General features: G+C 41.5%; 1 protein-coding gene and 1 non-coding gene across 10 annotated transcripts in view; both read right to left on the minus strand.

Moving 5' to 3' along the window:
- Positions 1-2,875: 2,875 nt before the first annotated feature.
- Positions 2,876-24,824, minus strand: part of LOC133501253 (pleckstrin homology-like domain family B member 3) — a 41,720-nt gene continuing 19,771 nt past the window's right edge. For 3 of the 9 annotated variants that reach the window (XM_061820874.1, XM_061820870.1, XM_061820872.1), the window contains 11 exons: positions 22,267-22,398; positions 19,613-19,813; positions 13,417-13,536; positions 11,029-11,130; positions 10,848-10,935; positions 9,862-10,036; positions 8,418-8,499; positions 8,204-8,326; positions 7,042-7,249; positions 5,026-5,111; positions 2,876-3,314 (listed from right to left, as the gene is read on the minus strand). In XM_061820874.1, the coding sequence (XP_061676858.1) occupies positions 3,180-3,314; positions 5,026-5,111; positions 7,042-7,249; positions 8,204-8,326; positions 8,418-8,499; positions 9,862-10,036; positions 10,848-10,935; positions 11,029-11,130; positions 13,417-13,536; positions 19,613-19,813; positions 22,267-22,398 (1,452 nt within the window). In that variant the 3' untranslated portion in view covers positions 2,876-3,179. Of the gene's footprint in view, positions 3,315-5,025; positions 5,112-7,036; positions 7,250-8,203; positions 8,327-8,417; positions 8,500-9,861; positions 10,037-10,847; positions 10,936-11,028; positions 11,131-13,416; positions 13,537-19,612; positions 19,814-22,266; positions 22,399-24,824 lie in introns of all 9 variants that reach the window. The other 6 variants (XM_061820878.1, XM_061820877.1, XM_061820871.1 and 3 more) reach the window with 5 other exon arrangements.
- trnat-ggu (transfer RNA threonine (anticodon GGU)) lies at positions 4,649-4,721 on the minus strand. The gene has a single exon. It is a non-coding gene; the product is annotated as a tRNA-Thr (tRNA).

Genomic DNA, 24,824 nt, shown 5'->3' on the forward strand with positions numbered 1-24,824 from the left:
AAATTGCATACAAGGAAAACAAATCCTTTTTTTATTAATTAAAAAAACAACAAAATAGTCAAAAATATTTTGGGTTTTTTCTTCTTTCTTTTTTTTTTTCTTTTGTGTGACTAATACAGGAAATTGGTTTTGAGGTCATATAAGTTTCCACAGCGGTTTTGAAAGCGATGTCCTGAAATTAACCGAAAGTGCTGTTGCAATGAGAGAAATAACATCTGAATGGGAAGAAGGAGCTCCCATTTCCCATGCCCCAATGTGCTGACACCTCGATGTGTCTTCTTTTGAAGGAGCAAGGAGTTTGTTTAAGATGGACGTTGTATCTAAAAATTCAACACACCCTGTGTGTACAACCGAACTGGAGATGTTTAGAATGAACCAATCACATTCAAATTAGTGGATTATGATGTGCTGATTTAAAGTCATGTTAAATCCAAATCAGCACACACCTGGCACCATTTAGTGTCCCTGATTAATCCCAAATCCAATGCAGATGCTCTAGTGGGCTTTTCCTGACATGCATTCCTTACTTGCTGCAGTTTTTCCACTTCGTCCCCCCCCCCACCCCCCCACTTAGTTACAGTAAATGAATTGCACTCCTAATGTGTTATTTAGTTACAGCTACTTTATCTTCTTTGAATAACTTAGCTTGTTACAGTAACTTAGTCAAAATTCTAGTTTTTAGTGATTGACTTCTAGTTCAGTCACGGTCAAAAACACAAGCACCCCTGTGCTTTTGTCAGATAATACTCGCTTCTCTCAGAAAACTGCAGCAATTACAAATGCTTTGATATTCTTTCATTTGTTTGTGTTGGAACGCACACACAAATACAAAAATGTGTGTGATGGGGTGGGAAGAAAAATCATGGCTACATAAAATTATTGGCACCTTATCAAAATAGCCACAAATGATTGTATTGCAAGCATTCTCCTCACTCCTTTCATTTGTAATTAAATTTACTCTTGGCAAGAAGCAGGTGCTGGGCATTTTGAAGTCAGACTTGCAGCCAGTTAAAACGTGGAAACATGAATTGACCATTATGCTGTATGTACCGTACCACCCTGACTATGGAGAAATAAATGAAGAGCCAAGAATAGCCAAGAGGATTTAGGCCTCCAGCACTCATGGGGCACTTGTGAGGATGAGTGGCTAAGAAAATAATAGATGGATGGATAATAAAATCCCACGAAAAGTGAAGCACGAAGTAGAGAGGGAACCCTGAACATTATATAATATACTGTAGTAGTACTGGATTATATATTATATATGTATATATAATACAAGTCCGGCAAAGACAATGCTTAATAATCCTGTGTCTGCAGTGGTGTTCCGTCGCCTGTGAGTGTCACGAGCAACGTGTCCATTTTCCTGGCTTGCCTGGCCAAGTGTTACACCAGTGCAACAACAGCTTTGTAGTTGAGCGTCTATTTAGGTGGCTGGCGGTGGACGTTAATTAATCCTGAACGCTTTGGTGCAACCGAGGTATCCGCTTTGATAGTCACAGTGCCGGTAATTCATTTAGAGTTGGTACACAAAAGCAAATGTCCATCTCTGACTTGGATGATCCGAAACTATGATTCACTTTGTGTCTGTATGCAAAATTGAGTCTCGCTACTCTGTGGTCGACTGTCTTTCATCTAACACTCTTCAATATGCACTGTACATTTTGCACGATAAGTATGAGTGAGCTGAATGGGAGTTTGTGTTTTTCTACCTAAAATGGTGATCACTACCACACTAATGCTAACCTCAATTGCCAACCGTTTCCGATTTTGCTGTCTTAAATTCTGTAGACCAGATCTATACCGTACACTTGATACCGACAAAAGATATTTACTGAAGTCCTTCCCTCAAAAATTTGAATAAATTGTATGTAAGTCGTAAATATAAAAACAACGGGGGAGGCAAGTTGTATACAATTATTCAATAGTCAGTAGGAGAACTGATTCTAAAAATATTTTGAGAGTCCTACTTCACATATTTGACATTTGACAACTAAAAGAAATGGAGAAGAACAAATATTCGCTCCTCTGCCTGATTGGTATACTGTTCGTGCTGTTTGGGTTGAGGCAATTTTATTGATGTGACTCCAGAGAATTTTGGAAACATGTCAAATAAAAGAATCAAAACTGTTGTCAACACAGGAAAGTATAAGGGCCCAAAATGTGAGAACGAGAGGGCAAGATGCTGCTGCTTTTGGTTTGTGCCATTAGATGTTGTAACAGCAAGGTACTCAAATGATTTGTAACCGAAACCAACCCTGGCAGGAACAATACAGGAATGAAGAAAATCTATTTTGTATTTTAACCCATTCGTGGGCAGCGTCCCATTTTTGGGACATTGTGATTTTCACGCATTATATCCTTCAGTATGTCAAACTATTTAAGTGTTTTAATCTGATTCTGATTCTAGTTTTTGGGACGATCTACCAAAAAAACCCAAGTGCCCTCTCGTGGGCAGTGTCCCATTTTTGGGAGGAGATTATAAATTTGTAACATTATCATATAATCTAACCATAAACGAAAAAGAACTGTTATATCCTTGATTGTGGCCTGTGAGGAGACTTTTATCTCAATAAGGCAAAAAATTGCCACCCTGCCCATGAATGGGCTAAAATGTGGCGTGTAAGTTTTTTAATTGAAGGCACTGTTAAAAATTACTGGTCATTTTTTGTAAAATCTCACAGGACGCCAATTTGGCTAGGGCCAGCCCTGCGCAGACATGCCTGTGATTTTGACCTGTTCATAATTCCCTCATCAAACATACCTTTAATCCCTTTCAAACTGCTGTGGCCCATGAAGCATTGCTATAGAGTATGGATACCCCCAAGCCCCCACCCCTCCCAAAGAAAGACAAAAAATGTTATTCTTATTTACATATTTAATAGTGCATTGGGAACAGTGTATGACTTCATGTATTTGCAAACCCACACACATCCATGGAATAAGTTAATCCTGTGAAAATGTCCAATACATACGGGAGTACAATACGATTGTCAATCCATCCAATTTTGATTGGCCTGGGAATGCATTATTGGTCCCTTAGTCTCTCACAGCTGCAATATCCGACGGTGACCCGAAAGGGGAGACAAATAATACCCAGTAATAGACTGATCAGAGTCATCCTGCTTTAAAAAGTAATAGCTGCTTCTTCCTCTTCAGCAAACGCTCACCTGGTGAGGTCAATAGCGGCTGTGCTCGTCGGTTGCTGTAACAATGACATCCATCCAGATCCTCATGGCCACTGGATTTGACGCCACAAGGAAGAAGAGGCGGTCGTACGTCTTGACGCAGAACGTCAGGCTGGGTCGAGGCGACTGGACAAGGGATTTAAAGGACAAATGTTGTTTTAAAAGAAACTGACTTCTTCAAGTCTTCAATGAACCCACTATGTATGGTTTTGGGATGTGGGAGGAAACCACAATGCTCAGAGAAAACCCAGGAAGCCAAGGTGAGAAAATGTAAACTCCACATAGGCGGGGCCAGGATTTGGACCCTGGTCTTTGATTGATTGACATCGCATGACATTTAGAAAAAAAAAAAAAGACATCAGCCTATCATCCATCTCGTCACTTGATTGCTATACAATGACGTTCGAATTTTTTTTACTCTTAGTGCACATGCATGCGGTAAAAAAGCAGCACTAAAAGGTAACTGCAGTAACTGTATGTCAGAATTAATAAGCTAATTAGTGAGTTACCTCCAATTATTATCTCATGGTGTTTTCTCTTAAACTTCAGAAAGGGTATAAAGAATGAGTGGGCGCGCTGAACCAAGTAAGAAGAGAAAAACCTACCACTATCATACAGAATTCGAGGAGGAGTATTTCACCGTTCCGCCCTAACTGATAAACATTTGGAATTGTGCTTGAGGCTGGCTACAGGTAGCTACAGTCCAGACAAAATGCATCCCTGGATGATTCACTTCAGTGCAAGTCATCTGAGTAAACTCAGGTAATGACAAAAAAATTACATTCTTAATCATCTTGTGTTGTGCAAGATTGGCTCATGCGGTGGTGAAAGGTACATCAGCATACATTAGTACTGAGCTGTGTTGGGGGCCAACACAATTTTAGCTCACTGTGATTTCTCTGCACTCTCAAACCGGAGACATGGTTGCACTCCCCCACCCACTCCCCAAAAAGGTAGATCGCGGAAGGTTAGCTGCTTGAAAAAAAAGATCTTGTGGCAAAAACGTTTGGCCACTCCTGTACTAACCTGTGTGTATATATATATATTAGTTAATAATACGTACATATTAATTAATTAATTAATTAATTATACAAACTATTTAACATTTTTAAAAACGGATACATGTTTCTGTTAAATCATTTAACTGTAGAAATTCAATACATTTTAACAGATATATTTCTGTTTCTGTTAATCATTTAATTTAAAAAAAATAAAACAAATATATGGTTAAATTAAATGTGATTTATAAAGTAAAAAAAGACTAATTACATAACATTGTATAGTAGTAATAGTGACAAGTTAATTGTTTCACATTTAAATGAAGGACTACTGTGTGTGTTTCTTTCGGCTTGTCCCTTTCGGGGTCGCCACAGCGTGTCATCTCAGATGAACGCATATACATGTTTGGCACAATTTTTACGCCGGATGCCCTTCCTGACGCAACCCTTCTCAGGGAGTGGAGGCCCCAGTGGGATACGAACCCACAACCTCTGGTTTACCAAACCAGTGCTCTAACCACTGAGCTACGGGGCCTCAAAAATGAAGGACTACATGCTTTTATATTTATTTATTATCAGTACAAATACGTTGTTAAAGAAGTTTATATTTCATATTTTTAAATAATGAAGGTTTTAATAATATGAAGGTTTTAATGAAGGTTTTAATAATATTTCAATATATTCATTAAAAACATTGACAAATTGTCAACCCCATCCACGTGTACTTTTGCACTTCAATAGCGCCGCTTAGTGGCTTTGTTAGGCATCACACTCAAACACAGCGTTGAACTACGCCTACGAGTACAGCTCCTGCTTTGTGTATTGTATGAACAACTTACAGAGGCAGCCGTGCGCAGGTGGTCGTAGTAAACCTCTTCTATAGCCTGGAAGTAGATGACGCCTTTCAGCTTCCTCTCGTCACAATCTGAACAAAATAAGAAGGAAAAAAAACCTTTTGAGAATAAATATAGCCATCCTTGCAAGTTTACACACACATATACATTCACATCTGCGGGCAATTTAGTCTTCACGTAACCCATCGTGCAAATTTTTGTTAATTTGGAGGAAACTGGAGAACATGGAAAGCCCACATAGGCAAAGGTAGAATACAAACTCCACACAGGAAGGCTGGATTTGAACTTGGGACCTCAGAACAGGCAGATGTGGTAGTCAGTCATCCACCGTGCTGCACTGAATAAGAGCCTTTTTTTTCCAGTCTAAATGTTAACACGACAAGTTGTGCGCCTTTCCCATCGTGGTAACGACGATCTTCCCAACATGGCCGCAATGTTCGACACGACTAACACTTGGGTTGGTACCTATGCTCAGGAAGCCCAATAGAAGAAGTGGAGGTCATGTGACTTTCTAGTGTCATTTGGTGAACTTGACAAATATGTCACTAGACCTTACATTGTGCCCTGCGATTGGCTGGAAGCCAGTTTATGGTGAACCCTGTCTCTTGGCCGATAAGAGGTAGAATTGGCTCCACTACTACTACTACTACTAGGAGAAGCGGGTCATAAAATGGATGGATGGATGATGGATGGATGGATGGATGGATGGATGGATGGATGGATGGATGGATGGATGGATGGATGGATAGATAGATAGATAGATAGAGCTTCAATTGGATTGGGGCAGGCGGCACGGTGGATCAGCTGGTAAAGCGTTGGCCTTTGAGCACCTGGGTACGATCCCGGCCCCGCCTGTGTGGAGTTTGCATGTTCTCCCCGTGCCTGTGTGGGTTTTCTCCGGGCACTCCGGTTTCCTCCCACATCCCAAATACATGCAACATTAATTGGAAACTCTAAATTGCCTCGAGGTGGGATTGTGAGTGTGGCTGTTTGTCTCTATGTGCCCTGCGACTGGTTGGCAACCAGTTCAGGGGGTACCCTGCCTCCTGCCCGTTGACAGCTAGGTTAGGCTCCAGCATTCCCCGCGACCCTCGTGAGGATAAGCAGCAAAAAGAAAACGGATGGATGGATGAATTGGAGCAAACAGCACCAACGTCTGGAAGGATGGATATTAGAATATTTTGATTCTAGCATGTTTTTTTTATTACATTCAAGTGTTGAACTTTTTTTCTGCCATTTCATAAAATTCCAAATGTTTGTATTAAATTCATGTTGTTATAATTTAAAATTGAGCTACCTTATTCCATGTTTGAAAATACATATTCATTACACATTCAAATTTTAGAATTTTTTAATGCATACTATTTTTAAGCTATTTGTCATAAAAGAAGTTCTTTTTATTCAAGTTTTTTTATACCTTAATTTCCCATATTTTTTAGGTCCCTAAAATACATTATATGACTGAGTTGATTTTAAAAATGTTTCCGTTAAATTAGTTTTAGGCCATTTTTGTAAGTCAAATATGATATTTTATTGGTACACTATTCTTCCATCCATCTATTTTTTGAGTCGCTTATCCTCACAAGAGTGCTGGAGCTAATCCCAGCGGTCGGCGGGCAGCAAGTAGGGTGCACCCTGAACTGGTCGCCAGCCAATCACAGGGCACATGGAGACCGACAACAGTCACACTCACACCTAGGGGCAATTTAGTGTCCAATTAATGTTGGATGTTTTTGGGAAGTGGATGGAAACCGGAGTCCCCGGAGAAAACCCATACAAACACTGGGAGAATATTCAAACTCCACAGAGGTGGGACTGGGATTCTAACCCCAGTCCTCAGAACTGTGAGGCTAACGCTCTGCAGCTGTGCAACCCTGGCTACACTATTATTACAGTATTTTCCTTTAGTTTTTGATAAATGTAAGTCATGTGAACATTTGTTCATTCAAAAGATTAATTCTTCTCAAAACAAATACATCATGCTCCCCAGACTCACGCAACCTGTATAGTAGGCCAGCCGTCGGTGGTCCACGTCAAAGAGGAACCACCTCTTCTTCCAGGTCTTGACCCGGCCCCCTCGCTTAGTCAGGAAGCCCGCACAGCGGCGAGATGTCAGGCGGAGGTCAGTGCAGCCTGACACGCCGTGACCCAGAGACTCCACATGAGCACGCAGGTCGAAGTCCGGAGACAAGGACAGAGGCAGCATCTGCTGTGACATTGAATTTATAGTAAACGTACTAACACCACAATCAAATACAGTATATTAACGACACTATTTATTAATCTGGTAAAAATTACGTAGTACAACACTAAGACAGTAGTGTGAAATTTTTACTTACAATGTATATAGCAATGTCAATATATCAAAGCATGTATCTCCAAATTGTTTTATTCTCTTTCACTTGTTATTGAGATCCAAAAAAAAAAAGTGTGAAGATACTGTACAAGCTTTTCACTGGATAGCAAAGTAGAATTCATTATGATTTTTTTGAATAAGTGTGACTCATTTTGTCATACTAAAAAAATACATTAAGGTTATGAAAAAAACAAATAAAAGGATGAAAACAATTTAATTGCATTGTTGTCTTTTAATTGTACAGAAAAGCTTTATTTATTCTTAATTTCCAATGAAATTTATGTACTATATCTCAAACTTTAATAATATCCAAATTGGGCCACAGACAAGTGAAGTACAGCAGGTAGGAATCGAGTTGAAAGGCTTAAACTGTGTTGTTGTTGTTTTCCCTTGTAATATATAAACACCCATCACTTCAAAGGTTTTTGCATATGCGACCAGTTGAAAAGTTAACGTGGCCTTAAATGAACTTCATTGGAATATAAATTGCATTTAATATTCATTTATTTCTAATAAAAAGCAGGTACCGGTTTTCACTGACCACAGCCAAGGCTGATTACCTCCAGACATGTTCAATCAAGAAATGACTCAAATTGAACAATAAATAGTTTGAGATAAAAGCCATAGCATTTATCCTAGTCACATAGTAAAGAAAAATGTTTCCAACAGATAATACTCCAAAAGAAAAAAAACTGTGGAGATACTTGTTCTTCATTGTATAGATTTTTGTTTATTGTGAAAATCAATGACCATCGGAGTGCTACTACCGAGTCTTGCAGAACTAATAGATAACCCAAGAGAATTTACCGGTGGTCTGATCTGGTGCTCCAGTGGTTCTGGCTTGTGCGGATTGCTTAGCTCTCCCGATTCTTGCCCGGGGGTGTTGAGCTCCTGCTGTCTTCTCTCCTCCAAGACACGTTGTCGCTGTTCCTTCATCCAACAAAAAAAAAATATCTTCCAAAATAAAATGACGTGCACAATCTGCTGTTGACAAAAACTCAGACGTTTTTGCACCACGAACCCTTTCTCTGAGGAGTCGTTCCCGTTCTGCTTTGGCTTCCCGCAACTTCCTCTCAATCTCCACCAAATCCATCAGAGACGGACTAGAAGACAACACACACGAAAACAAGTTTAAATGGATTGTCTTTGAACTCTGGATTGTCACGTTGATTATGGACGTTTTTTTTTTTTTTGTTTTTTTTTTTAAAACGGCTTATCAAGAAACTTTGGTCGGCATGTAACACGCAAGCAACATTTACTTAGCAGCATCAAATTTTGTAGAAAGCTCCATCATGAGTAAATGCACACAAAAAAAAAGTCTCAGCAACCCATGCTAAATATATTGGTTTGAAGCAGAGATTATGACTTGGTAAAACCGTTATTATTATTATTTTTAATTCAGCAAGCAAAGCCAGTTTCGCTTAGAAAGATAACATTTTAAAGTTACATCTATAAAGAGTAAACCACGTCTAAAAAACACATCCGGTCTTTCATTTTGTTTTAAACCAGATATTTCGATCCAGTCACTGTTAAAACTGTTTAACCTAAAACTGTTTAGTCTCCAATTAATCCATGTTTTTGGGATGCGGGAGGAAACCAGAGAGGAAACCACAAAAGTACAGGGAGAAGATGCAAACTCCACATATATGGCCCTAGTCCACAGAACTGTGAGGCAGATGCTCGGGCCAGTCGGCCATCATTTTTTTTTTTTTTTTTTTTTTTAATGTAGCCTCCAGACATTTTCTCTTGGTGACATTGAGTTTGGTCTATTATGAGCACACCCACAAAGAAGTCTGACAAACCATGCCACAAAAGACACGGTAACTGTCGTCATGGTTGGAAGTGGCCCTATTGGTCTACAAGCAAACTTGGAAGCCTTTTTGCGTTACTGATATTAAATTGATAGTAGTTTTACTCCAAATAAGGGTGACTCTGAATTGTGAAAAGTATGACGTTGCGTTGTTGCCTTCATGCGGAGGAGGGGGGCAAAGTTTGACTACTCTCCATAAAAAACAAAACTCAAATAACACATTGTAGCATGATTCTATTAAAAAGTTTCACTTTACAGCATGAAATTTGATGATCATATCAAAACTAAAAAAAAAAAAAAAATCTCTGCCCAAAAAGAAACAAGAAGTTTGCCATTTTGATTATAAGTGCCCATTATAGGCCTATTTTGGCACATGAAATACACTTGAATTACATTCTGTAGCATGATTATTTTGACAATTCAGTGCGTGAAGCCAGTATTACTTAACATGAAAATAGGTAGGGATGTCTATAATGAATACACCCAGATGTAAAGATGTAAAGACAAAGGAAGTCTGTCCTCATGATCTGAAGCAGCCATGTTAGAGTAATCTTTATTTTATTTTTAGGGCTCCATTAAAAGTCAAACTCATCCTGGAGTTTGTTTTCATGTTACCAAAAGTTTCCATTGCATCAAGCTCAGCACAAAAGCTGACCTGGCAGCACGAGAGCCGTGTGTGCTATCGCAGGATATGAAGCGTTCGCAGCCGTTGGCACTGTCGACTCTGTGGCCAACGACATGCCCGTTGTGGAGTCTCTGACGCGGAGAGGAGAGGGGGGAGGTGTGCGCCTCCTGGGGATGGCTGCTACCCAGGGTTGCCCTCGCCAGGCCTGAGAGAAAAGGAAGAGGAAGGAAGACATTAAGAATGTGTCGCGTGGGAGGACATGAAGGATTTTAGTGAAGTACGTTTTGCGATAAACAGAAAAAAAGTTACACGATTTGGAGATACATGCCTTTCACCTGATGGTTAGGCATAACCCATCAATTGGAGAGCATCTTTTTGAAAGAAATCAGAAAAAGCGAAATATGGACATACATGGTTTTAATTGTTTAGTCAATGTAACTATTTTTCGAGGTGAAAAGTATCTACAGTACATCCAAATGTCATGGTTTTATTTAAAAAAAAAAAAAAGAGATCGAAAGCATTCATTCTCATAGTACTCAGCTATTTTTCTACAACTATTCAGTTGTTTTTCCAAATAAAAGCATCCATGCGCACATTTTAATTTTTACTTTCTATCATCGTAAAATAAACGAAAAAAAAAACCAAACACTTTTTTTGCCATCAACCATTCCCAAAATTTGGAGAGACATGCTTTTCAATGAAGAAATAACTGACCCAATATGAAAAAGTTAGAAGCATACAAACTTCCAAAATGTCTATATAAGGGGAATAATTCAGATTCAAGGGCATCCTGCTTGACACCTGCTTTAGGAACTGACTGTTTATGAGGTGCGTTCCAATGCTTTTGTCCACGTGGTACCCAAAAGAAGGATGTGCAGACCACAAACTCAATAATCTGATCTGTGTAAATCAATTTTTCACCATTGATCGGCAATTTTTCCTTCCCAACAGATACGTCTTCCATTTGATTGGACAAATGTGAACAGTTAAGACAAACAAGGGCTCGGGTGAGTCACCCTGAGCCGAGAGTGGCCTATCCTTCAGTCTGCCGCTCCGGTGTGAACTCCGTCTCCAAGGAAGCGTGCCAGGGTCTTTGTGGGGCTCCTAAAATCAACACCAAAAAAAAACACCAGTGAATTTTGAAATTATCCTATCAAAGTGACTTTTTATGGCGTTTTTAGGGGGAGGACTGTATACCTGAGAAGGCTTATGAACGCGAATAGGTGACAGTGACATCACGCATGGGGCGGAGCCGGTGACATCCGACCAATCAGTAAGCAGCTTCTTCTCTTGGACAACCTGAGGGGACATGGAAGATTTTTGTTGTACAATATGACAAGTTGTAGCTAGGCATGACATACTTAAATTCATGGCACCATTACAGCTTAATTTAAATCAATAACACAAACACACAAAAGCATTATGCGAATTTGGACATTACATTCTAAATTACTCACAAAAAGGTCCTGTCAGCAAGACCTCACGAGTTCATCACACCATGTGTTTAGTTTGTATTTTTTTTTTTTTTTTACCTCATGACATTTATTTCAGAAAAGAGACTGCAAGAATAAATACTAAGTGATGAGTACAGTAAACTCACAGTTATACCCAGTTCTGCATTTGTACTTTTTTTTACCCATCCTGTTTGCTGAAATTCTCCTCCAGTGCTGAGGACAAAGCAATAAATGTATGGCTTTGACCCCATCTTGTGGGCCCTCGAATGTCACTTGTGCCCTGTTAAAAGTGAAACTAAGTATCTTTCCCCATGTAACTAAAAGGCTGTGTACTCTCTTCTTTATTGGTGTAATTTGCCTGTATGCCACAACATTTATTGTGTGTAAATGGTGAAAAGCTAGTTTAATGACTTCATACCATTTGTGTACAGTTAGTATGGATATTGTGTGAGGTATCACTTTAGTTCATGCTAGCATGTTATTTAGGCTACTCTGTTAGCTACTTTTGATAAAGCTCATGTGAAGGTGGTTTGTGTTGAATAATCTAACCTTTTAATATAATCATTTATGTAACATGGATTCCTGTTGGTGTACATTTTACATGCATGGTGGTGCTCCTTGCCACTTTAAATACTTTTTCCACCAACTTGTAGCAACTATAATCAATTACAAATCACTTTTAGGATAGCGTCAACTGTTTGGTGAATTTTCTATTCTACCCAAATAGCAGGGTTCTCAGTTGTTGCATTTTCAGTATTACTTTTGTAAAACTCCATTGTGAAATCCAAACAAATTTGATTTGCCTCATTCTGAAACCTACCTGTCTTCCTTTATTATTCTTACATACTTTGAAACATAATTGTTGACAGTTCCCTTGCCCAGGTTCTGCCAGATATTAACAGAAAAAAAAGCAAACTCAGTGCATGTAAAAATAGTAACTAATGTTTGAATACAAACACACTAAAGCGTCCTCGACGTTTGGCTCATGTTTTGAATTTATTTCAAACGACTCAATGTGAGTTTTGATTTGTGCTTCCCGGATTGTCTGCTACTTGACTCAGAAAAACGAATGACTAATCATACTTAAGTCTTCACCGGCGCGCCTCCAGGGATTGGTAAACGAAAAGCTGATTTAACACCATGTCACGGGAGGACGGCTATCTCCGAACATCTGCTCCCCACCTGTCCGTTCTCTCATCAAGCAACTCATTCAGTGAATCAACGCCACCTCATTTCTGCGCTTACCTCTTTGTGTCCTACCGTCACTGCCTCTTCGCTGCACATCCCAGTACGCTTGCAAGCATGTTACTCCCTCCTCCTCATTCCCGTCCCACCCTCTCTCTCTCTCTCTCTCTCATTGTTGCTCTTCCACTACGGAATGGTTGTTTCCTTCTAAGCTATTTGACGGGAATATTAGCAATAGAAGTTGTGAAGGTCCGCATGAGACTGCACAGGCATCGGTGTTGGGCAAGTTACTTACAAACAGTTATTTAATATTACTAGTTAATGTCATTTGAAAATAGTCTTATTAAAATATTGCATTGTGCATTTTGCGTTTTGTCTCCTCTGCATTAAGCGGTTAATTCAAGACTCTAAATTCCCCGTAGGTGTGAATGCAAAGGTTTGTTTATATGCCTGGCAACAAGTTCAGGCTGTTCCCCACTTCTTGCCCAACGATAGCTGGGACAAGCTCCACCCGCGACACTAGTTGGGATAAGCAGTGCAGAAAATGGATGTCCCTTTTGACGGGTTTTAAACAGCATAAATGAAAAAAAAAGTATGATAATGTTAAATCTGAATAGGATTACTTTCCTTTTAACTTTTATACTTTTTCCACTTCCTTGATAGCTTAAATAAAATGTAATTTCTTATGACCGTTCAAAATCCGACCCTTAGTTTTGGGAAAAAAAATATTGACATTGCCACAATGGTTGATATTTTGACGTTCATTCCATCTAATCCACCATCACCAAAAAGCCAGTCCGCAACAGTCAGATTGCGGAGGAAGTCAGCAAGTCATGAGAAATCCATGTCAGAGGAAGAAGAGTGAGCCACGCCGGCGAAGCAAAACAAACTGCAGATGATTTTAATGAGCAACGCCTTCAAAAACTGACAAATTATGTAATCTGACCGTGTTGACTATGTGATTGGAATGCATGAGGTCTCTCTTCTCCTTGGTCAGGGCGTCCAGCTCTCGCTCCTTCTCGCCCTCCATGTCCTTTAGCTGCGTCTCCAGCAGCTGAACTCGTTCCTGGAAAAAAAAAAAAAATCAGTTTGACCCAGAAAAGATTACATTTTTTTTTCATCACAGTGGTTAACGTCTCTTCATAAACTGTGTGGCCGCTGGGGAAAACATGAGATGAATGAGATTAAAAAATGAGAGGAGTGCAGCATTGAATTAAAACACCATAATACAGTACTAACAATGGGTAACAACTATCTTATGACTTGAGGGTCACAGATTTAGAGTATGGTTCCCAAACCAGTTTTTGAATTTTGTTTCAATGTAGAGTTCTCAAAGATGGGTTTAAAATGTGGGTTTTTAGGACTGGAATTAGGGTTTTAAATGAGGGTTACCTTATCAAAAAAGGGTGACAAGATAGGCTAAGGCTTTCAATTTAGGGTTCCGTAGTAAGGTTTAGGCTCAAAACCCTATAGTTAGTTAAGTCTAGTTTAGCAACATTTCCTGCTTTAAAAAAGAATCAAAGTTTCAAGTAATGGTTTCAAAGCAGGTTTCCAAGCCTGGATTAACGTTTTGTTACAGTTTTTAGGTAGGGAAAAAAAAGTTTCAAATTAAGGTTAGGGTTTTAACCTTGGGTTAAGATTTCAAATTAATGTTTTAGGCTTGCGTTAGGGTCCCAAACAAGTTTTAGAGTTAGTATTTGCACACAGTGAGAATTTTAAATCCAGCATTCATGAGTTCTGCATTTGGGTGGTGTTGTGGCATCTTGGAGCAGGTCACAATGTGTGTGAGTCAGTGAGCGTCTTTTTTTCCCCCCTAAACAATCCCTCTGTTCATTGCTCACCGTTCACTATTCTTCATGGTAGTTACACTTAGAGAGAGTGACGACCACGTGTGACTCCCTATGTCGCCGTTCATGTGACTTGCTGAGGTTTGGGAAACAAGTGTCAATGTGCCTATCTTCATTGAAAACATTTGAAGATCATGTGAAGTGATTTGTTTATAAATACAATGCGTTGGAAGGCAAGTGGAATGTGTAAAGACTGAACAATTTATTTTTGAGCTGTAAAAAGTGATTTCTGGCATTAGTTAGCCCTGCTCTATACAAGTACAAGTAAGGGCAGACATTCCACAACTGGTTATTAAAGGGCCACTGTCATGATATGCATGATTTTTAGTATGTTATTAATGAATAAACAGCAGCCGCCATGGACCCATGCATTTCCCCCCACCACCACAAAACATGATTTTGACGTATACAGCTTTTTGTACGTCCCGCCATGAGAATCCTCTTGGGGGATTTGTTTTCAAGAAGCAGGAAGTGACGTACATGGCAGGACTGCCCTCATGTGGACTGGTTTGTTTCTATTAGTTGTACCTCCGGGAAGGTAGCTCGTTGTTCCTTTGTGTTAGCCAAAAATGCCAGCTCGTTGCATTGCTGGCACACTCGGGAGGATGGATTTACCCTTCATAAATATGAAAGAGACCCGGTTCGTCGTGAAAAATCGATTACACGGCTGCAAAGGACGAGAGCTTTGTGGGTTCCAAATGACAGGTAGGTGTGTATATAGCTACTTTAAAAAAAAATAACAGTTTGGGGCGGACCATGTAATCGGTCTCTCATAACGTAACAAAAGATCAGCCTACGTATGACAGGCGTTTCAAATGTGTCGATGTGCACGTCGGACGGCGTCGGGCTCGCCGGCGAAGGCTGCTGCGTCTCCTCGCCAGCGAAGGCTGCCGCGTTGGCTCGCGGACGGCAGTGGCTATGAACAATGCCGTAAAGCGGTCCGACTCGGCGCCGAAAATTAGCCACCCTGGCCCAAAAAGGCCGGCGGGTGACTTGGCCTTGTCGACCGGGGTGGCTCGTCGCGGCGCCGGGTTGCGATGGCTCATCTCCGCCGCGGCAGTGGATCTGACGGGGAGGGGGTTTGGCCGTGATCGCATAACATCTGGATATGGCTCAAAACAGTAGGGTAATATTGCCCCGGTAACTTCACTCGGTTGTGTGATGTTCTCTTCTTTGAAAAGAGCTTCCGTGTCAGAAGGGGGGTGTTCGTCTCCCATAGTAGGCTCCACCACGTTTTCAGTGGTGAATGTCCGGGGTGACATCACGGACAGGGATGCAGCCAATTTGGCGACCGCTCGGATGTCGTCGAATGATACTTCCGCAACTTTGCGCATGGATGACACACTCTCCACTCATATTTATTTTTTTGTATAGACATTGAAGTGAATAATGTTATATGTATTTTTCATTGCAATATGTATTTTAGAATGTTTATAGGGATGACACATGACCTTTAAGAGCCATTGCCAGTTCATTAGTAGTAGTAATTTTAATCAAGATATACCTACAATGTGAAAAATGCATGTTCACATGTACTTTGTGTTATTTGGGCTTTAGTGTCTCTCTTGTATGGAGCCATGCCCACTGCACTGAGAGCGCAATGGAGAATTGGGTCAACTCAACCACCGGTACGTGAGTCCTCTAGCAGTTACTAGCAGGGAGGCATGCCTGTGGCTTGCGTACCACCAGTCAGGCAGTTTAATTTGCCAGTGCTCATTTTAAGATTGCTTGACTTCAGACAACAGAGACACTTCAGGGAAATTTAAGTGTTTATTTTCCTCATGAGCCGCCAAGTTAACAAGCTCGAAAACCTACAAGACCAACGCCAAGGTCGTCTAATATGTCAACGCCTCGCTTGGTGTCGTGTCCATGCTTGAGTCCACGAAAGAGACACCTTAGGAACAGTTAACTTCTTATCAAACACAGCAGAACACATTATTTAGGTCAGCCTGTTGCTCATATTTTGCAAGCCTCACAGCCGCTTATTTAATTGACAGGTGATGGTTGAGCAGGGCCTGTTTTCAGCACATTCACCAGACATGGACACACCGATTTTGCAACCTTATTTTGTATACTTGTTTTTTTTTTTTTTTTTCTTCAACATATCAAATTTCTGAGACTTGTTAAGACTCTTCTATATGGTTTATCAAGTTTATAAGACATTTTTATTTTCCACTCGAGACAGCCTTCAGCATTCATGTTTTATATAGCTTTGCAAACAATTTTGACTAGCTTCGAAAGGTGGCACTTTTAAACTGAAGCTGAATGTGAGCAGAATATGGTGACATGTCTCTGGGTTTCAAGCATGATTTAGGGAAAACAAGGTTTAGGGCTTGAAATTAGAGTCAGGTTTCAGTTTTTCCAATTAGGGTTTCAAGTACAGGTTAGGGGTTAAAACTAGTTAGTCTAAGGGACACTGAAGTTGGGCTTCACGTTAGGTTTTAAAATGGAGTTAGGATGACAAAGTAGAGTTTCAAGAGGAAGTTTGTATTTTTAAGATAGGGTTTCATATCGGCCTGGGTTAGGGTTTGTCATGACCAGAACATGGTGTTGGACCCAAATGCACGACTCGGGAGACATAGAGGCAGTTCCGGAAACGTTTTTATTCAGTCCAGTGTTGGGGATCGAGCAGGCAATCCACGGGAGCAGCAGTAACAAGGTTGTAAGAGGCATGTCAGTGGGTAGGCAGCGGTTGGTACACGGGAGATCAGGAATGGAATCACGAGACTGCAGGAACGAGGCATGAGGCAACGATCTGGCAAATGCCAGACCGCACGAGGAGTCCTATTTGCAGCCATTGTAATTACAGGGAACGAGGCGCAGGTGTGCGCCTCACTGATTGCAGGCGGTGTGTGCCGTGTCGGGGACCGGCACAGCCAGGACAAGGACCGGCAGGACCATGACAGAACCACCACCCCACCCTAACAGCCAGCCCCAGACGAGGATGAGGTTGGGATTGACCACGAACCGCGATGGGATCCATGAACGTTCCTCGGGACCGTAACCCTCCGAGTCCACTAGATATTGGATACCCCTCCGCCGGCGGTGGGATGACAGGAGCCGGCGCACAGAGTAAACTAGGCTTCTATCTACCATGCGGGGGGTTGGAGGGGAATCAGCCGGAGGGACCAACGAGGATGGCCGAGCCAGCTTGATCAGGCTCACATGGAATGTCGGGTGTACACGCATTGTTCTGGGGAGCTTCAGAGAAACCGCAACCGGGTAAATCACCTTGGAAATGGGGAACAGGCCAACGAACCTGGGAGCCAGCTTGCGGGACTCCATCCGGAGTGGGAGGCTTTTCGTTGACAGCCAGATGTGCTGGCCTACTTTATAGGTCGGTGCTTTCCTCCTTTTGCGGTCCGCCGCGGCCTTGTAGGTGCATCCCATCTGCAGCAGCCTCCTCCTGTCCAGCTCCCAGGTTCGCAATGTCTTATTATGGCCATTGGAGACAGCAACGGGGACTCAGCACTCACAGAAGGGAAGAGGGAAGGGGAGTAGCCATGGACAACATGGAAGGGGACCATACATGCTCGGCGGTCTGTTGGCAGAGGGAATCTTCGGCAGCAGAATGAAGTGGACCATTTTTGAGAACCGGTCCAACACCGAGAGGACGGCCGTGTGACCCTGCGAGCACGGGTGACCAGTCACAAAATCCAGGGATATATGGGACCATGGGTGCTGGGGAATGGACAACGGGCGTAGCTCCCCACTGGGGGGAGGAGAGGGTTTGTTGGCCACAGAAACCAGGCATGTATTGAGAAATTCTTGTATGTCCTTACTGAGGTCCGGCCACCAAAAACGTCACGCCACCACTGACTGGGTCTTGGCATACCGTCCAATTCGTGTGGGCCCAAACCGATCACCTTCCCCCTCAGTGGCGGGATGACAAACAGTCTGTTGGCGGGACATCCGGCCGGGCTGGGAGTGTCCTTCAGTGCCTCCTTCACTTGGGTCTCGATTTCCCACGAGACGAAGCAGGATTCCGGGAGAATTGGGGCATGCCGGGCTTTAGCTCGTTCCCCCTCGTATATCCGTGAAAGGGCATTAGGCTTGCTGTTCTTGGTCCCCGGTTGGAAGGACACCGTGAATCGGAAACAGGTAAAGAAGAGTGCCCACTTGGCTTGTCGAGTATTTAGCCTTTTGGCGGACTTGAGGTATTCCAGATTCGCGTGGTCCGTCAGTACCAGGAACGGAACCTGAGACCCCTCCAGTGTCTCCATTCCTCCATAGCGGTCTTGACTGCAAGCAACTCACGGTTTCCGACGTCGTAGTTGCGCTTCGCTGGAGTGAACCTCTTGGAAAGGAAGGCACAGGGGTGAAGTCTCCCATCCCTGGCGCTCCTCTGGGAGATGACTGCCCCTATCCGCGAGTCCGACGGGTCCAAATCAATGACGAACTGCCACTCTGGGTTGGGCAGGATGAGGACCGGGGCTGGCGTAAAGTCAGCCTTGAGTTTGCTGAAGGCCCCCTGGCAGGCCACGTTCCACTCAAAACAGTTGTGGGGAGAGGTGAGCGGATGTAAGGGGGCATTTATGGATTATGGTTATGGTTGGACCCAAATGCACGACTCAGGAGATGTAGAGGCAGTTCGGGAAGCACTTTTATTCAGTTCAGTGTCGGGGACCAAGCAGGCAGTCCACGGCAGCAGCAGTAACAAGGTTGTCAGGCGTGAGAGGCAGGTCAGTGGGAAGGGAGGGGTCAGTACGTGGGAGATCAGGAATGGAATCACGAGAGGGCGGCAACGAGGCATGGGGAAACGATCTGGCAAAGGCCAGACCTCACGAGGAGTCCTATTTGCATCCGTTGCAATTACAGGGAACGAGGTGGAGGTGAGCGCCTCACTGATTGCAGCCGATGTGTGCTTAAAACTTACTTACTTGCAAAGTACAGTCTCAAGCCAGAGTTAGGTTTTCAAAGTAAGGTTTAAGCCCAGGGTTAGGGTATAAAATTTGGTTCAAATTAGAGTTTCAAGTCTGGTTTAGGATTTTAAATTGAGGTTTCATGTCGGGGTTTGGATTTGTAACAATGTTCTTAGAATCGTAAATTAGGGTTTTAAGCCTCGGTTTGGGTTTCAAATAAGGGTTACGTTCTCGAACCAGTAAGAAGGATTCAAAGAAGCTTTCTCAGCCATGGTTAGGATTTCAAATTAGGATTTCAATCCTGCATTTGAGTTTCAAATCTGTGTTAGGGTTTCAAAACCAGGGTTTTAAATTGGGGTTTGAAGTCCTCATGAGTGGTTATCGAGTTCCTGGATGATTGACGATGATGAGTATCCAGACGTGACGTGTGTACCTGTGCTCCGCTGACGGCAAGCTGCTGGCATGAGATGTCCCTCTCCAGTGACGCTCTCTTCTCTTCGTCTTTGCGGTTGTCTTCCTTGCCCACACCCCCCTCCTCCTCATCCTCTACTTCATCCACGCCGCTCTCTTGCTCCAGAACCCGAAACTCCCAGTCCTCAAATGCCCGCACGGCCGCCTCCATCGCCTCTTTATCCTGGATTGACAAGGGGCAAATTATGGTTTCAAGTTAGGACTGGAGTTTCAAAGGACTGTTTCAAGCCTTGTTTAGGATTATCAATTAGGATTTCTAAACCAGGTTTAGTGCATCAAAGTAGGACCGGAGCCCTCAGTTAGGTTTTAAATCAAGGAGTACAGTTTCAAAATTAGCATTTCAAGCCTGGGGCCCGATTTTCAAGAACAGGGTTGGGGGTTTCAGTTTCGGATCTTAAAATGATTCAGTAAAATTTCAAGCTTCAAGATTTCTTGATACTCGCCCAGTCGGTGACGATGCTGACGTTACTGCTCCTGTCCCACACGCAGTTTGCCTTTATATTTGAATGCAACCCACGTGCACAGCTTTGAATATATACTCCAATTCTCCTCCAAGTCAGTGTGTCGCTATGGCGAGTATTGGCTAGGACACCACAGTATGGAGTTTCTGATGCATTTTTTTTTTTTGCCCCTTTCTGGTAGCTGTTTTTACTTTTTTTTCCCATAACAAGGAACAAAGCAAAGGCAACGGTGTCTGCTAGAACAAATGGACGGAGATGACCAGATGATCTTAAATTATACTGCAAAATCGAGGCACGGCGCATGTGGTATGTGGAACAGAGAGGAACACTCAATACGTCATCCCAACATGTGACTAAAACAAACCAATCACAAGAGATGACCGCCACAGCATTCTACAGGCAGCAACAATTTTTGCCGTGCCCGCGTCAAGTGACACAGAGGGGCCTCGTGGGAGTCAAAAGAGGCCTTTAGTTAGTGTGTCAGACAACAGTTACAGTTTCAAAGGAGGTCTTCAAATTAAGATTTCAAATTATGGTGTGGGATTTACACTGGGCATGGAAAGTATTCACACCCTTTAACTGTTCGGAGCCTCCTCCAACCTCCACGCTGCTTGGCACGGCCCCCCCACCCCACCAGCTCAACTAACTTGGTTCTTCAGCGGAGCCATGGCCGGCACAAGAGGCCCCCCTCTCCCTGGCCGGTGCCAAAATTTTTCACTCTTTGTTATATTACAGCCATTTGCTAAAATAATTTAAGATAAAATTTGCGTCAGTGTATACAACAACACCCCATATTGACAGGGAAAAAAACAATGACATTCTTGCAGTGATTACAAAAGACAAACCCAACTATCACCCAGCCATAGATATTGGGATTTTTTTTTTTTTTTTTTTTTTACATTGGTAATCTGTGTGAGGTGTTACAACATTCCGACAATTCAAATGCGATTATGACTTTTAGTGTCACATTCAGCACAAGCAAATTCAGAACCAGTGCAAATTGAAACACGTACAGTCTTGTTGAGGTCACATCTGCTTGAGGGCTTGTGTGTGCGGGTGCAGTGTGGAGCAATTCAACTAACCTTTTTTCATTTTAAAAAATATCACTTTTATAAGTGACTGGGATAGGCTCCAGCCCTCACGCGACCCTTGTGTGGCGAGGCAGCTTGCAAATTGGAATGAAAAACCTAAATTCCACATGCGTATATTTGTGTGTATGTGCGTCTGTGCATATATGCTTGTGTACATGCCAAAGGGGAGCAAAGTGACAAATTGGAATATCAGGTCCAACAGGTAACCGCAACAGTCAGCCAAGTGTGCGACACAAAAACAACATCAGCAGAACAGGTTCACCTGTTATGTTGTTAGGAAAGTAACACTGCTGTCACTGAGGAGGGTTAACACTACATGAACATTTTAGCATAAAAAGTTTCATCAATGAGTTTGTTTTGATTCAATCACTTGTAATTTTATGACTTCTTAAATTCATGGATTGATGTCTTAAGCGAAAATGTAGTTTTTTCCCCCCTTTTTTAGATTTCCTTTCACTTCTTTATACTGCACTCAAAAGGGTTAAGGTTTCAAGACAGGTTTTGGATTTCAAATTAGGTTTAGGGTTTTGAATTAGGATTTCAGTACTAGGTTAGGCTTTCAAATTAGGATTATGGCTAGGGGTCCAAATAAAGATTATTTTAACAATCGATTAATCTGTTTTTATTTACTAGATGAATAGGTTGTCAAGACAGATGCAAGTTTTCAAGACAGTATTTTAAAGACGGGGTTCCATGTCAGGGTTTTAAGTTAGGATTAAAATGGGGTTTTAGGGTTGAGTCAGGGATTGAAGTTAGTGTTTCAATACAATGTTCTAATTTTAAAGTGGGCTTTCATGCCATGGTTACAGTTTCAAGACATGGTTACGGTTTCAAATTAGGGTTACAATTGAAGCTCTCAAGACAGCTTCACGCTGTTCAAATTTGGGTAACACTTTCAAAGAAAGGTTTCAATAAAGGGTTAGGGCTTCAAATAAAGTTGTAAGATTTTGTAAAATTCTTTACAACAAGAAGCACACACATAATTGGCTGGATGTTTTAACCCTGTTGTTCAAAAGAATCCACTGGAGGAGGCAAAAATAGCTTCACTTTACTTAGAGACTCACGTGCTGCAGCTGGAGCGTGAGATGCTCCCTCTGGCTCGCCGGCTGACTCGGGATAAGGTCCTGCTTCTCCTCGCACTTCCTCCTCAGCTCCTGCACTCGGACCCTCTCCTCCTCAAGACGCGTGCGCTCCTGCTTTTAAACAGTGGCAGAGGCAAAGAGTAAAAAAGTTTTAGGGTGTGTTCCAAAGATATCCCGTCCTTAACAGTCACTTGAGTGGGACTCCACTCATTATTGATATAATCTTGTGTTTATGCTCCTGGATCATTACTGGGTGCATCATTATACAATTTTGCCCAAACAGATTTGGACAAAAGTACTGGAACAGGAAACCATTACACCAACAACGAGTGGAAATATGAAAAAAATGTGACCAGACGGCGCTTCATTGACCTCCAGGTGATGTGCAAGATAAAAATTTGTCTGGTATTATAGTCTTAAATTAACATTGTTTTTTTTTTTTATTTATAGAGATGAAAGTGGACTTTCGTGAAAATTCCTGAAAATACAAATGTGAGCATTGGAGGGGACCGGGGGCATGTCCCCCCCCCCCAGGAAATTTTTGAAAAAATGGATGGCTGTTGTGCATTCTGGCAATATGAACAAAATTCTGACAAAAACTGAAAGTAAAATTTCTAAATCCTGACCAAAAAAAATAATTGGGCAGAAGTTCCCCAAGGGTCAAGCCCAGATTTTTTTGCTCCCCATGCCCCTATCACCAGATAGCACAAAATCACATTTGTCATTAAAATATGCCATCTTATCTCAAGACAAATGAATTAAGTGAACTATTCAGTAAAAAGACATCTAAAATTGTCCTTTTCCACACATTATACATATTATAGTATAGATATAGAATATACACGAAAATATATCCTAGAATTTCTATACTGTACAGCAAACATGTTAAAGAAGTTGATCTGTAGTAATTACTAGTAATTACTCTCAACGTTTAAGTCTCAAATTTGTTACGTCGCGTTGTACTGATACACTGGACCACATTGCTCACTATCTTAGATATAGATCAAGTAATACTCAGTAATACTAATAGTATAATCAGTATATATATATATATAATATATATATATATATATATAATATATATATATATAATATATATATATATATACACACACACACACAGACACACACACAGACACACACACAGACACACAGACACACACACACACACACACACACACACACACACACTGAGTCACATTTGAAAAACGTGCGGGTGTGGTCAGTAATCCTCGCAGATTAAGTTGCGGGTGTGATTATGGATGGCCTTAAAATAATTTACTGTATTAATATAACATAACGGTAAATAAAAAATGAAATAAACAAATACATAACTAAAATAGAAAAAATAAAATGCACTCATAAATGATCATTTCCAATTTCAACTGATATCAGTAGAACATGATATAACAGTTAGCGATTCATTGTAAACAAACATTCCTCTCGGCAATCGTGACGTTTTTTTTTTTTTTTTTGGGGGGGGGGGGTACGCACCACAGGACTTCCGTAAATAGGAGGCCGGCTTGCTAGGCGCTCGAAGTATTGGCCACACCCAAATCAAGCGACGAGGTGGATGATAGTCGTACGTCTTTTTTTTTTTTTTGGGCAGTGGGGCACATCGTCACACTGCCTCGCGATCGACGGAATGAGCACCCGTGGTGTAACTGAATTTCCTTTGACATGCCTCATGATATTGATGACTTTTGACGTAAATCCGCTCACATTACGTGAAGCAGTTCTGAACATGCGCTTTCGAACATGCTCCGTACATGCTCAGTACGGTTAACCTGCATTTCCTGTTTCCGGGTGAGTACCGGTTGTTTTGGAGCATGCTTGTTTAGTTAACAACTTTTATGAAATAAACACGTAAAGGGGAGGGGCGTTACTATTACTAGTGTTAGTGCCTCAACATGACTACGCTCATGAAAGCAAAACAACGAATTCAAACATATGTTCATCCAATGTTGTCAACTAATATCCGGATTAATTTTAGGCAATTTTTCCTAAATTTTCCAGAGCAATTTTCATGAAAATTTAAAAATCCAGAATTCTGGGAAAATACGGAGGACTTTCATCACAGATTTATTTATTTATTTTACAGTGGAATTTTTCCCCTGCAAAACACTAATGTTTAATATTGCCATTTCCTGTATGAAGTATAGGCAACTATTTAACGGAAAAGTAGCAATTTAATGCGACAAAAGCGGATGTGGTGGAAACTGTGGTTAGTTTAAAAATAGTAGTATCCAAAATGTGTCTAGTTTTAGAGAAAGAGAAAATGTCAAAATATTCCAAGATTATTTTGTCACTGGAAAAAAAAAAATTGTATCAAAATGTTGCTACACACAGAGCAACAGGGGCGAACCCAATTGAACTGTTTCGCAGTGTGTGAGATTTGGTAGCTGTTTTCATGAATGGCTAATCAGTCTGAAACTAGTTTTGCTGCAGTGCAATATTTGAATCCTCAGCATGTCATTGTAACGTTGCATCCTACAGCCAATCAAAATACACTATAAATAAACTTTCACTCATGCTAAAAG

This window comes from Syngnathoides biaculeatus, chromosome 5 (genome assembly GCF_019802595.1).
Source record: "Syngnathoides biaculeatus isolate LvHL_M chromosome 5, ASM1980259v1, whole genome shotgun sequence".
In the NCBI taxonomy this organism is placed as follows: domain Eukaryota; kingdom Metazoa; phylum Chordata; class Actinopteri; order Syngnathiformes; family Syngnathidae; genus Syngnathoides; species Syngnathoides biaculeatus.